Here is a 15,111-nt window from a genome sequence, read left to right as displayed (position 1 = left end):
GGCAGGTTTCTGTGCAAGACAGAATGATTGCATGTATGGACCTATTATTATTATTATTATTAAATTTATTTGTTTGTTTGTTTATTTATTTATTAGATTTGTATGCTGCCCTTCTTCGAAGACTCAGGGTGGCTCACAGGATACAATGTAAACAATGCAGCAACAAATCTAATCAATTAAAATTACAACTAAAAACCCAATACAGTAAAATCAATCAGCCAATTCATCCACAACCACATATTTCATTATTAAACGGGGGGGGGGGGGCTTGATATAGTTGCCCCATGCATGGTGACATAAATAAGTCTTGAGATTCTTGCGAAAGGTTAGGAGGGTGGGGGCACTGCGAATCTCTGGAGGGAGCTGATTCCAGAAGGCCAGGGTCGCCACAGAGAAGGCTTTTCCCCTAGGCCCCGCCAGACGACATTGTCTGGCCGACGGAACCTGGAAGAAGGCCAACTCTGTGGGTCATTGGGATTCATGCAGCAGAAGGCGGTATCCTTAATGGTTCCTTACCTGAGGGACTGTCTCTTGCCAGTCACATCTACCCGACCCATCAGAGTGGGGAGGCAAGGAATGTTGCAGGTCCCATCCCCGAGGGAGATACACCTGGTGGGACTCAGAAGGAGGGTCTTCTCCATGGTGGCTCCTTCTCTCTGGAACATCATTCCCTCAGAGATTAGAATGTCCCGCATTCTAATAGTCTTCCAGAAAATGCTAAAGACTTGGTTCTGCCAGTGGGCCTGGTGAACCCAGAGCAAGATGGAGCCCATTAAATGGTTCGTATGATCTACTGTCATTGGGGCAGTTGTGGGAGGTGATTTTGTTATATTGTATTATATTAAATTATTTTGATTCTTTTTTTTAGTTTTTATTGTTTAATTTTGTTCTATATTCTATAAACCGCCTTAAGTTGCCGTGGATAAATAGGAGGAAAGATAATTAATAAATAAATAAATAAATTAAATTGGGACCATCCAGCAGAATATACCAATGGGGGGGGGGGGGCTTTCTACAGGAGTATCATTAGAGGACTGGAAAAACCATCTCCTCTCAGAACTAACCAAGTGCCAACTTATACCTGGGAGGAATATTCTCTAGAGTTGTATATGGACCTGCCCATGAAATGAGTGAGAGCCAGATTAATTTGGACCCAGCCCTATACTGGTGCCCAGTTACACGGCAAGAGATATCCCAGCTGATCGGATGTCTTAAGGTTAAAGAGACTCCTAGTGGTAATTGTGTCCTCCCAGAAATAATTAAAAAGAATGTTAGCTGGTAGACTTTTTAGCACTCTTTATATTTATAAATCATAGTGGATGTATCCAAGAGGTTCAAAAATTATCCATTTGGTGCTTGGAAAACAACCTGCATCTGAACACCAGCAAGTCAAAGGAGATGGTGTTAAGACTTCCAGAAGAAGAGAGAGGAACCTTCCCTATATTACATCAAGGGGGCTGTGTGGAGAGAGTTTCCTCCTTTCCATTTCTGGGAGTCTACCTCAGCGAAAATCTCATCTGGAAAATCAATATGACCCAGGTGACCAAAAAGGCCCACAAAGACTTAGTTTCCTCAGTGTCTTGCAAGAAATCCCAAAGTGAAACAACAACTGATGACTTTTGCCGATCCACTTTTGCATTATGGTGTGGTATGCTGGTTTGACAGCCACGGATAGACATTACAGAGGGTGGTGAACACAGCACAAAACATTGTGGGCTGTCCTGATATCACTAGATGACATCGCTGGGGCTTGCTGCCTTAGAAGACTGAGGAAAATCCTCAGGGATGGTTAGCACTTCTTTATTCTCCTGCCATCTGGAAAGAAATATACAGTAGAAACATAGGTAGTACAAACAGCCCAAAGAACAGTTTTTATCCAAGGGCTGTTAGACTTCTGAATGGAAGATAACTTTACAACAATATAGTATGATTGACTTGTGGGGTCGGTGTGATGTGCAATAAGTTTACATGGAGAAGGAGAATTGTGTGTTTGTTAGTAAAATTCACTGGGTCAGAGATTTTTTTTGTCTTTCACTATGAATTGTATTGGGTTGGTGGAGTGCCCAAAAAGAAGGTCAGCCAATCTCATTGTACACACATTGTCCTCTGACAATAAAGGTTTGAATAATTGAGCAATGAATAATGGAATAATGTTGAATCCCCTCTTGTAGCTAGTGTTGAATAGTGCTACACATCCTGCTGTAGTCCTGATGCCATTCCTTCTCTCACAAACTCCCTACCTTCCTGCTTTCTTTGCATCTTTAACTTTATTTTTCCTTTCTTCTTCATGCTAAGCATTTCATTACATCTGCTACCTTGCACCTCTGCTGCCAGCTGTGCACACCCCTACTCTCTGCTGCATACATCACTATTTACACCCATTGTCAATGTCTCTAGCTGCATATCTCAGTTGTGTCTATAATTGCTGTCAGCAATATTGTCCAACACTATTGCCACCAACTTTACCTGCATCAATTGAGCCCAACACCAGTTGTACACCCCTGCCCTATCCTTCCCCCCCCCTCCTGTTCTGTTTGTTTCCCTTTTCCTCTTTAACCTTTACTTAACTTTAACTTTATTTTTCTTCCTTCTTTTCTCCCCTTTCTGAAATATCATGCTGGGCCATTGCTTTGTCAGTCTGTTGTGCAGCACCAATTCTTCCATTGTCCTTTTCTTTCCTTCCTAACATTTTCTTCTTTAATTTTACTTAACTTTGCTTGAACTTTAGCTGTCTTTCATGTCTTTCTCCCATGGCACCCAACTGTTTTTATCTGCTATGATGTTCGGCTGCTGCCCATCACTGCCATCTACAATTACACTCTTACCTAGGATTCAACTGTCAAATCCAATTTCAGAAATTTCTGTTAGTTCCGTTGTAAAGCTTATTTTATTCCTTAATGCGTCACTTTATAATGTTTAAGGTTAATGCATAAATATGTCTGACTATCCATAGGGATTTATTTTAAATGATTATTTATCTAAGTTTATTTGACATGTTTATAAATTTACATATGTTTAATTAGTTTATAAACTTTATAAAATCTAAGTTTGTTATAAAGAACTTGCATCCAGTGTATACATTTTTGCTGCAATTTACATCTTTTGTATACACTGGAACAGATTTATTCCACATAATACATTTGTTGCATGCAAATAATATGAATGATATAATTTGCTCCTTGTGTATTCTATCATCAAAACATTAAATCCCAACAGTACCCAACTATCTAGGTCAATGCTTAATTGAATCTATTATACAGAAGTTCATTCTTTTTCCAAAATTTTCTTAATTTGAGTATGAAGACTTTCATGCTAAAAGTCACATATTCCTAGAGATAACTATTTGACAGCAGTCTCATTATCAATCATCTGTGTTTTTGTAAGTTAAAATGAGATTTTGAAGAGTTCATTATTCCTAAACAGGTAAAAACAAATTATTTAAGTTATATTTCTTTAGTTCAGTGATTATTCTCTTCCCACATTCTCTGCATGATTTTTTAAAATATTCCATATACTCAGAAAGAGAGAGGTAGTAAATTGGCTACAAAATGGCTTTTTAATAGACAGATACCCTTCATTTTTTCTAACCTATTTCAACAACTTGAAGATATGAGCCAGAATGACATTCAATTCATGCAAGGGCTGGAATGAAATATTGAAGAGAGACGTCCTCATGGAGTAAGATGAAATGAACAATTCTCTTACTTACAATATCTGCAAGACACAAAACATATTTAAAGAATAACAAAACCCAGTGTGAAGCATGGACATTTGTCAAGTGTTTCCTATTCAATAAAGACTGCAAACATCCTCAATTTACAACTGTAATTGGAACCAGAAATCTGCTCATAAGTAATTAGTCATAAGTCAAAGCAAACATGTTATTGGAAGTATTTTCTTGGCCTTTCTACTGTAATGGGACAACTCACTATTGCCATCTTGCTAGTCAACTCACCATGGCCAATTCACCATGACACAACTACAGCACTTCACCATTTCTTCAAGTGAAATGACAGTTTCAAGGTGAGCTGTCCTACAGCGAGTTGGCCATGACAAGTTGACCCATGGCAATTTGGAAGTTGGCCGCAGCAAACTGGATGTGAGTTGGATATGGTTAATTGCCCTAGACCCCTTTTCTATGGTTGTTGCAAAGAAAGTACAGTGGGTGAAAAAAGTATTTAGTCAGACACCAATTGTGCAAGTTCTCCCATTTAAAAAGATGAGAGAGGCCTGTAATTGACATCATAGGTAGACCTTAACCATGAGAGACAGTCTCCAGATCTCAACCTTATGAAAAACTTTGGGACGGAGTCCGTGTTGCCCAGTTTCAGCCCCAAAACATCACTGCTCTCAAGGAGATCTGCATGGAGGAATGGGCCAACATACCAGCAACAGCATGTGCTAACCTTGTGAGGATTTACAGAAAATGTTTGATCTCTGTCATTGCCAACAAAGGATACATAACGAAGTATTGAGATGACCTTTTGTTATTGACCAAATACTTATTTTCCACCATAATTTGCAAATAAATCGTTAAAAATCATACAATGTGATTTTCTGGATGTATTTTCTCATGTTGTCTCTCAGGTCTACCTATGATGTCAATTACAGGCCTCTCTCATCTTTTTAAGTGGGAGAACTTGCACAATTGCTGTCTGACTAAATACTTTTCCCCTCCACTGTATAGTAGGTATTAATCAAACCCATTCATTTGAATGGCATTTTTTATCAAAAGATAGCAAAAATAACCATAAACTGCAGTTACATGACCAATGAATACCACTGGTCATAAATTTAACCAGCCCGAGGTACAACCATTTACAATGGCCAAGAGTAATTTATTGGCCATGAAACACCAGTTCCATGACCACAATAATTTCAAATGGTTGTTAAAGGAACAGTATAAGTTGAGGACTACTTAACTGGAAGATTATAAAACCTTCCTTGACACTTGATCAGAATAATTTCGGTCTCAGTAGTGAATAGGAAACTCAGAATTTCAGTTCTGCATAATACCTGCTATAACAAAGCAAGATTTTTAAATCAAAGAATGATAAAAACACAGAGAAATAGTCAAGGAATCATTAATTATTTACTGTAAAGGTAGGATTAAATGCAATCTATAAATATTAGGGAAAAAATGAAGAAAAAAGAAAAACACAAAGGAACTGCAACAACTGCACTACAAATCTGATTTTTGTGTGTGTGTGATCATGAATTTGCAGTACACCTGTGGTTTAGAGCAATGTTCTCTCTAATTTGTTTTTTTTGGGGGGAAGTATAGTGTCTGAGTGGCACATTTTCATGCCTGAGCAAATATTAGGAAAAAAATTGAAGAAAAAAGAAAAACACAAAGGAACTGCCACAACTGCACTACAAATCTGATTTTGTGTGTGTGTGTGATCATGAATTTGCATTACACCTGTGGTCTAGAGCAATGTTCCCTCTAATTATTTTGGGGGGGGGATGGCGGAAAAGTATAGTGTCTGAGCGGCACATTTTCATGCCTGAGCACCTGAATTTTTTTCACAATTGTCACCCGAGATAACAATGAAATCAGTGTTATTTGAAACTCAAAGTTATGTTTATTCAATGTACCCACATAATTAAAAGTCTTATATATCAGTATCACTGATAATACTGCATGTCTGCATCTGCAATATTGAAATACTTGTATGGTATTTAGGGTAATGTACATGGTGTGTCACTGAAAGTCTGTCTCAGGTTACAGTTTCTGGCTTGTCAGAATATCAATGATTGCATAAATGATGGTACATCTGTTTCTAATAAACAGTAAAGAAAGCAGACAGAAATTTTAGACCAAGGCGAGATAAGTAAACACTCATTAAACACTGATGTTTTTGTTGTTGTTCATTTTAGTGGGACCTTCATAGGTTTACCTATGAAATTCTTTTATAAAAGAAGCATCAGTGTAGATCTCTGTGGACTCTGAGAAAGGACCCTTCTTCTTTCTTTCTCTCTCTCTCTCTCTCTCTCACACACACACGCACCTCCACGCCCCACCTCCAAATCTCTTCCTTGATATCTGGGGCTCAGGAAAGAAGCTCTGATACTGAGGAAACACAGAAAACACACGCTCAGTATCGGATTTGGAGGTGGGGGGTGGAGGTACGTGTGTGTGAGAGAAAGAAGAAGGGTCCTTTCTCAGAGTCCACAGAGATCTACACTGATGCTTCTTTTATAAAAGAATCTCAAGGGGGGGGGGGTCTGGCAATGAAAAGAATCCAGAGCCCTGGAATAAAAGTCAAACTGGCACAAAAGCCCAATCTCTTCACTAGAAGCAGGATTGGGGAAACCTGATGAGGAAATTGGGCGGGCTTTTCAAAGGGGAGTTACAGCACTTAAAGAAGCTTTGCAGAGCCCAATGTGCGGGGGGGGGGGGTACACTTCAGCTGGGAAGTCACCTCCACCACCCTCTGTTGTCTTTTTTAAAACCTGATTGGGGGGAGAGCTCAACAGCACAGCCACATGGTTACTGCAGGACTGGTTTCATGGGCAATGTAGTTCCCACCGAAGGGATCACACCGCCCTCTGCCAGGTGATTGAGTCTGAGGACTACTGTTCCCAGCATGCTCCCGGCTGGAAGGACGAGGCAGCTCAAGAAGGCTCGCCAAAACACAGCAATGTTTCTCTGTTACATTACATCAAAGGGGGAATGTTCGGCAAGCGGACGGTGGAAGAAGCGAAAGTTCTCCCTTCATGACCCTCTTTTCCCCGCTTTTCTGTTCGGTCCAATAATATTCCCCCACTCCAGTTTCACTATAAAAAAGAAGGAGGGGAGGAAGTTTTGTGGGGAGTGTTTCTCTCCAGCCCCCTCCCCGGAGTTTTCGTAACTTCCTTCCTTCCTTCCTTCCCTTCCCTTCCCTTCCCCTACTTTTGGACCTGATCAAGTTGCCATCTGACCTGAGAGGAAATCTTGCAACCATAAGTCCATGCCTGAAATCTTCTGTTATTCTTTGGTCTACAATTTCTGGCCAAGCAACAAATGACTTAAAAGGAACCAGCGAAAGCAATTTACCAATCCAAGCATTTTGGGACAATCGACTTCAGATCGTAACTTTTTCAAAGCCCTGAAACCAGTCCCTTTCCGAATAAATGATTTGCCCCTACCAAAACTAACGTCTGAGCATGTGTTTCTAGCGAAGGGATTGTGCTTTTGTGCCTCTGAACAGCCCGGCTTAACTTTTATTCCAGGGCTCTGGATTCTTTTCATTGCCAGCCCCCCCCCCCTTGAGATTCTTTTATAAAAGAAGCATCAGCCTATAGATCTCTGGACTCTGAGAAAGGACCTTTCTCCTTTCTTTCTTTCTTTCTTTCTTTCTTTCTTTCTTTCTTTCTTTCTCTCTCTCTCTCTCACACACGCACCTCCACCCCCCACCTCCAAATCTCTTCCTTGATATCTCGGGCTCAGGAAAGAAGCTCCGATACTGAGCGTGTGTTTCTAGCGCCTCTTTTTGTGTAAGGGTGCCCGCTCCTTTAATCCCAAGAGAGATTGCATAAAGCTCGGTCTCTTTCAGAAGTCTTGGCTGAGAACCCTTGGTTTCCGCATTCCCAACGGGTGTTGGGAGCAGATCTTGCCTTCCTCCCACTCCTCCTCCTCCCGGCCCGGCTCTTCTTCCTCCTCCCCACGTTACCAAGTCATGCTGTCCCCAAGCTTTTTGCGCACCAGAGCTTTTCAAATCATATTTCGCCTTTGGGTGGCTCCGGTGTGGGGAGCCAACCCCCTTCCTCACGCAAGCTAAAGTTCAGGTTGGGGCATTGGAGGGATCGTGAGAGGTGAAAAAATATCCTCTGGGCAAGTTGTGCTGGGAGAGCGCGCGTGTGCTGGGCAGGGATCCTCCAAAGTTGCCAAAGCCTTGAATGGCAGATCTAGAGCAGGCTAGTGAGGGGAACCCTCCTGGAAGCAGTGGTTCCCGGGCGGCCTCGGTGCAGCTCTTGGAGAGGGTAGGACAGGCACTGTTGGCGGAGGGAGGGAGGGCAATCGGCAGGGCGGGCGGGTGGGCTCTCTGGTCTATCCAGGAGCTGAAAGTTTCACTTTTCTCCACATCCAGCTTTGGCTCTTTGGGGGCTTCTGGCAGGAGGGGGCAGTGGGCGATGGATGGCTGAGTCTCCCACGGACACATTTTGACAGCGAGATGGAGGAAATCCCCTCTCCCGATGCTTACTCGGCTCGCCTGTCCCCACTCTGTTCTCCTCCACTTCGTCCGCCCACCGCTTTTTAAAAAAACTTAAAGTTTTGGATTTTCTTAATGGACTTGCACGCATTATTCACTTTTGCATTGATTCCTATGGGAAACATTGTTTCGTCTTACGAACTTTTCACCTTACGAACCTCGTCCCGGAACCAATTATGTTCGTAAGACGGGGTATCACTGTAATAGATTTTGGTTTTGTTTTATTATTAAAAAATTAGAGGGAACACTGACCCCTGGTAGTTTACCCCCTTTCTCCAAACAAGAAGGCCATCCGTACCTTGCCCATACTGACAGGCACATGTGTGATTGCCGGTGTTTGTGTGTGTTGCAGAAACATTCCACATGTGTTCCCACTGTGATATGAATCAAAAGGTAAAATTAATAAATAATAAACTATATTCAGTATTTGAATTGAATTGTATTAAAGAGATGTGGATCTCATGTCTGGTTGCTCAATATGTTTCAGTCTTCAAATATTTTAACTTCCAAATAAATTTTCCAAGTGGCTACCTTGAAACAAATTACATGCCTCAGAGTTTTCTATCAAATGTGATATTTTAAATTGAAAGTCTGTATCACAAGAGGAGGTTTAATTCATGATAGAAGAATACAACATTTCATGTTGTCATCTTCATTAGTATATCCAGGCCTGGGGTAAGGGTGTCTCTGAGTCCCTGTTAAGTCTTCTTTTAAATGTTGTAAATGCTGTTTTATAGGATTTATGTTTTCAAAGACTGTAATTACACATATTGTAAGCTGCTCAGAATCTTTCAGGAATCCAGCAGCCTTAACAAATCTAATAAATAATAATGCTTTGTTTTAAAAAGCTTTGCTAAAGGGAAGATATAATTCATGGCTTCTGAGAATGCTTTGCTGTGCATATTTAGGTTTCTTCCTGTGTACGTTTCAGAGATTCCTGGCAACGTTTCAACGAGGTCTCACTCGTCATCTTCAGGCCGGTGCTTTTGGCTTTGTGCTAGGGTGAACAAAGCATGATCTGAGCTGCCTTCCCTCTATAAATACTGGTGGGTGGGTGTGGAGTGCTGCTCAGCTGCCGTCAGTCTTCTATGTTTCTATGTTTCTAGAGAGCCATTGGGGGTTTTGTAGATTAGAACCTCCAGAAAGGGAAGTTGTTTGTTTGTTTCTATTTCCATGGTGAATTGTATTTTGGGGTGTAGACTGTTGAGATGTGTGAGGAAGTTGTCCAGTTTTTCTTCCCCATGTGGCCAAATTATGAAGGTATAGCCCTGTAGCTAGCATGATAATTTGCCAATCTGATAAAGTCATAGATTTGAGACTACCAAACTGATATTTGTGTCAATATGCAATATTTATCTAAAATATTTATTTTAGATAAATATTTTATTTAGTTTTTTATTGCTTTAAAGTATTTTATTGTTTATTGTATGTTTTAATTATAAGCCACCCAGAAGCATTGAAATGAATTGCTGTAGAAATTGAGTAAAATAAATATTTGATCCAGAATTGATCCTCCATTGAACACCATTGTTTCAGATTGAATAAATTAACAACTAGACATTTTCATTTTATAGAAAAAAATGACAATTTCTATCAAATATTTTATATGATTGTATGTACCTAGATGATTAAACTGATTAAAAGAGTAGCCCAAAAGGAACACTTACTACACAGTGCTTTTGTAGGGTTGACTTGCTGCCCTGCAAGGAACTGGAGAAGTCTCTTAATATCAATGCGTGCCTCAGCCATATTCATAGGGTCTCTTTCGTGAGTAGAATTTTGAGATTCATCCCAAGATACTAAAATTCAAAACAGAAAGTATTTTATTATCTACACCCAGACTTGTGAGTTCTAAAGTCCATAGCATTTATAACATTATAATAGAAACTTCCAGTCTGGCATCTCAGAAGGACGGTCACTGGATAATGTGGCTCTGTGAATCCTGGCCAAAACTTTTCTGTTAAGAAGCCCTAAGGGGCTAAAGTCACCTTGCAAGGAGGGAAGCCCTCATTGATCACAGAAGAGCAGCAGCTCTTCTGCTTGATTGAAGGCATCCGACTGACCAATGGAGAAGAAAAATGGCCATTATAGCTCGAACAAAGCTGGGGCAACCTAAGATGAAGAAATAGGAAGTGATGATTCAGAGCAGCATGGGAAAGATGGAAAATGAAAGAATGGGAAATTTTCAGCAAGCGATAATAAAGAATGAACAATGGATTCAGAAAATAGAGAAGTCAGAACAAAAAGAAAAAAGGTAGAGGAAATAAATCAAAGACAGACACAATAAAATAAAGAGCTTGTAGATTCAGTAATAATGCTTGAAATGGAGGTGGCGGCTTATTATTTATGATTCCAAAATATTGAACAAGGAAAAGGAGATGACCTCTTATGTATAATAATACAGATACTAGCCAAGGCTTTAAATCTAATAAATGGGAAGCAGATAATGAGGTGGATGAAATATTCAGAACATATATGAGCTATGTGAAAAGATATAAAGATATAAACTTCCAAGAGAGGTCCATGTGAGATTTGTTGAAAAATCAATAAGAAAAGAAGATACCTCATTACAAAATGTTTGGGCCACAGCCAAAACCTGTGCTAAAGGGTTAGCCATAATCTACATTGCGAGAAAAAAATAAGAAACAGCAGCAACAGAAACTAGAACAAGACTTGTAACTAATCTACAAAGAGAACCGCAGGAAAGAAATTTTAAAATACAAACTATTTGATTGCTTATTTGTACCAGGACTATCATTAAGTATTGTACCTTACGATTCTTGATGAATTTATCTTTTCTTTATGTAGATGGAGGGCATATGAAGCAAATCAAATTCCTTGTGTAACCAATCACACTTGGCCAATAAAATTCTGTTCTATTCTATTCTGACTAAATGTCAAAAGAAAGGGAATAATTCTTCTCTCTGAGGTGAAACGTAAACAACGTCCAGGAAAGGCGCCAATTTGGCCTAATTGCATTCCTTACTGATAGTAGAGGGAAATTTATCATACAAGAGATTAAAACTGCTCACCGGAGTCTAATACAAGCATCATCTAGTAAAGAGTGTCTTTTTAGCAAAACAGGAACAATATTTCAGGGACTTTTTCAGGCACCTCCTCCCCCCTAACACCCCTTTCATGAACGACATTAAAACCCCACACCCAATTACCCAAAATCCTTTGCTTTTAAACTGACTGGAAGTGACATCAAACCCCAAAGATGTAAAGCTGTAAGCTTATTTCCCTTTACTATGCAAGTCCTGTTGCCTTCTCAAAAATCTCCAATACCTGGCATCTAATAGTGAGTCATCCCCTCTAATGTCTTCTTTCCCTTCCGACTGAGACCACTCCCCCATTGTTATATTAGCCCCTTCTGGTGGTTTCTCAGGTTCATTCAGGTCACTGTCCCAGGGTATCCAGAGGGGCCTGGCTCATCCTCAGAATCTAACATTACCAGAAGTGGACAAGGAGTGCTCACAACACTATCTCCCCCACAGGCCTCTTCCCCCAGGTCTTTCATAGGGGATGTAGTTTGGAAGGACAATGCACATGAAAATCAAGAATCAAGTCAGGGGCATCAATGTCCTAGGCATCTATCCAAATGCAATTGTCAGGCCCGCCTCCTATAAAAAGATACTGGATCTGATGCTGATTCAGCTTTCTGGCTGTTTGCAGGAACTCCAGGTTTTTGTGGTCAGTTCACACTTCTGGTAGTCACAGGTGCAAATCTTCGGCTTTCTTTTTCAATAAAAGTACCAGGGTGGGCAAAGGCAATGAGGAGGGATGGATGAAACCCCTAGCCAGGTTTTTGTCCAAAGAGTCTTGTAATGCGGCCAACTCAGGCTCCAACATTGAGTAAAGGCATCCCCCGAAAGCTTGGTGTTTGGTAATAAGTCAGTGGCACAATCGTATGGTCGGTGCGGGGGCAATTGGTCCGCCTCTTTTTCACTAAACATATTGGCAAAGTCCAAGAGATCGGCCGGCAAGGTGATGTCAGATTAGGCTGGCACCTGGGCTGCACAGATTTGGCATATATGGTCCATGCACTGCAGGCTGAGAAATGAAATAGAATTCTGGGACCACAAAATGTAAGGGTCGCGAGTTCTCAGCCAGGCTAAACCAAGGACTAAATGAAAAAGAAGTTCTTTGGTAACATAAAATTGGATGGCCTCCTTATGTTGTCCAATGGCTAGGCATACCAGTTGGGTCATGAACTTGATGGGTCCAGACAGCAATACGTAGCCATCGATTGTCTTGACTATCATGGGAGGTTTGACTGAGCACAAGGGTATAGCATAGAGACAAGCGAAGGCTTCAGCCATGAAATTGGTGGTGGCTCCAGAATCCACCAAGGCATGGGCTGGGAGGGCTCAGGTGTGGTTCTTAAGAATTACCTTGGTTGCTAAAATCAGGTGTCTTGGGCATCCAGAATCCTCCTCTGTGCATCTGGAACTCGGCTTGATGCCTACCTGACCTAATGTTTCCATTACTCCGGGCTCTAGTAATTTCCCAGCAGGATTGCCTGGAACTGTTGAGCAAGACCATGGGCTGGAACAGGAACTGCAGCATCATGTCTCTTCTGCTTACAAGACATGACAAAATGACCCACCTCCCCACAATACAGGCACAAACCTTCAGCTCAGCATCTGGCTTTCTCAGCTTCAGTCAGGCGAAATCTGGTGGTACTGAGATCCATCAGCTCATCTCTGGCAATGAGTGCTGAACAATCCACAGGGTATACAGGTGGCATCTGGAAGACACATCTTGGTGCAGGAATGGGTGGATTGACAGGTGTGGCCTGGATTCCATAGCGAGTAGCAAGAACTGGTCTGTTGCCCTCAAAATCTGGAATCTGTTGCCTAACAAGATGGGTGTAGATTGCATTCTGGCTTCGATATCAAAACAGAGCTGATGTCAAAGCATCTAGTGTAGGAGTAGTAGCAGTGTGCACGAGCTCCATCAGTATCTTGGCAGACAGTCCATCATGGAACATCTCCATAAGAGCCTGCTCATTCCAATTTAATGGCGCTCTTAAACAAAGGAACTCAGCTATGTAATCAATCACACATCTGGAACCTTTCCTTATCTGATGTAATTGTCTGGTGGCATTCTGAATGCAAAGGGAATCAGCAAACTCATGTTGCACCAATTGGCAGAACCCTGCATAATTTCGTAAAATAGGAGCATGCTGTTCCATCAAAGGAAAAGCCCAATCTGAAGCTGTGCCAATTAATACTTTCACCTCATCATGAATAAAATCTGCTGGACACGCTGTGATATACAGACAACATTAATTTAGAAAAACAGTTAATATATGACGGTCCTCACTGAATTTTTCTGGTAAGGCCAGATAGCCTTTTAATCTCGGAGGCAAAGCTGGAAGCGTGGGGGTGGGAGGCTGGAGGCACCAGTGGTGTACTCTGCAGTTGTAAATTAGCTACTTGATTTTGGAGGGCTACTATTGTCTGTTGAAGATTCTGGATATCGGTTTGCATTTGTGCCATGATGTCAAGAGGTCTGCGCAGTGGATTGAGTGGGTGGGGTTTCGATCTGTTCTGTGCATGGCCTTTCGGAGCGAAACCACCGACTCAAAATCCATTATATCATGTGTAAAGTCACACTATTAGCAAAAGCTCACAGAAAGCGAAAACAGACCAAATGCTAAAAGGGAGTAATTCTTAAACAAAGTCCGGGAAAGGTGCCAATTTTGCCTAATTGCATTCCTTGGAAATAATAGAGGGAAATTCGTCATGAAACCCCACACCCAATTACCCAAAATCCTTTGCTTTTAAACTGACTGAAAGTGATATCAAACCCCAAAGAGGTAAAGCTGTAAGCTTATTTCCTTTTATTATGCAAGTCCTGTTGCCTTTTCAGAAATCTCTGATATCTGGCACCTAATAGTTCGTCATCTCCTCTAATGTCTTCTTCCCCCTCTGACTGAGGCCACTTACCCATTGTTATATCATCCCCCTCTGGTGGTTCCTCAGGTTCATTCAGGTCACTTTCTCCCTCAATCTCACTCCCTACATCAGCTGGCAACCCCCCTGACCCTTGATATCCAGAGGGGCCTGGCTCATACCCCTCAGAATCAGACATTACCAGAGGTGGACAAGGAGCACTCACAACAGAGGCCATCCTTAAATACCTATTGCGAATGGTCAAAATTCCCTAGAGTTAAAAACTACAGATTACTTTCGTTTCCCATAAAAAAGTCTTTTTCTTAGTCTTGTAAAGTGGGCATCTAACAGAAGTTCATGGTCTCTCTCCTCCTCTGAGTCAGACATTACCATCCTTAGCATATCTGCCACCTCTGGTGGTCCCTTAGGTTCACCCCAGTCTATTTCTCCCTCACTCTCACTCTCTGCATCAGCTGGCAAAACCACTCTCACTCTCTGCATCAGCTGGCAAAACCAGGGTACCAAGATGCGCCTGGCTCATCCTCTTCAGAATCTATCATTACCAGAGTTGGTCAAGGACCACTAACAACACTACCACCCCCCCACTACAGGCCATTCCCCTGGGTCTTTCACAGGGGATGTGGTTTGGAAGGAAAGTACACAGGAAAATCAAGAATCAAGTCAGGGCATCAATATCCTGTGCATATTTGGTACATTCAACTAGGTATTGAAATTGGTCTTTGAGCCATTGGGCAACGTCCAACTTGGGCAGACGAACTTGAACAATGGATATTGGTGGGGTTGGATCAGGAGGTCAAAGAGGGCAATCAGGGCTGACTGGAACAATGAAACGCTGGATGCACACAGAGAGGACTAGGCAAGGTCAGACCATAGGTTGCCGGATTCATGACCTCCACTGGGAACAGACCCAAGCTTGCAACATGGTTTCTCTGAGGACAAATACTTGGTGGATAACCAAACTCAGTCTCCAACAGCCAATGGGGGGGGGGTGTCTC

The 15,111-nt window shown here is 41.6% G+C and overlaps 1 protein-coding gene across 3 annotated transcripts in view; it reads right to left on the bottom strand.

Annotated features, from left to right (window-relative positions):
• Positions 1-858: 858 nt before the first annotated feature.
• HUS1 (HUS1 checkpoint clamp component) overlaps positions 859-15,111 on the bottom strand; it is a 109,904-nt gene continuing 95,651 nt past the window's right edge. For 2 of the 3 annotated variants that reach the window (XM_070767117.1, XM_070767119.1), the window contains 2 exons: positions 9,863-9,994; positions 3,534-3,714 (listed from right to left, as the gene is read on the bottom strand). In XM_070767117.1, coding sequence (XP_070623218.1) covers positions 3,632-3,714; positions 9,863-9,994 — 215 coding nt within the window. In that variant the 3' untranslated portion in view covers positions 3,534-3,631. Of the gene's footprint in view, positions 1,816-3,533; positions 3,715-9,862; positions 9,995-15,111 lie in introns of those variants that run through there. The other variant, XM_070767118.1, reaches the window with a different exon arrangement.

This window comes from Erythrolamprus reginae, chromosome Z (genome assembly GCF_031021105.1).
Source record: "Erythrolamprus reginae isolate rEryReg1 chromosome Z, rEryReg1.hap1, whole genome shotgun sequence".
NCBI classification, from domain to species: domain Eukaryota; kingdom Metazoa; phylum Chordata; class Lepidosauria; order Squamata; family Dipsadidae; genus Erythrolamprus; species Erythrolamprus reginae.
This window is presented reverse-complemented; position numbering and strand designations above follow the sequence as displayed.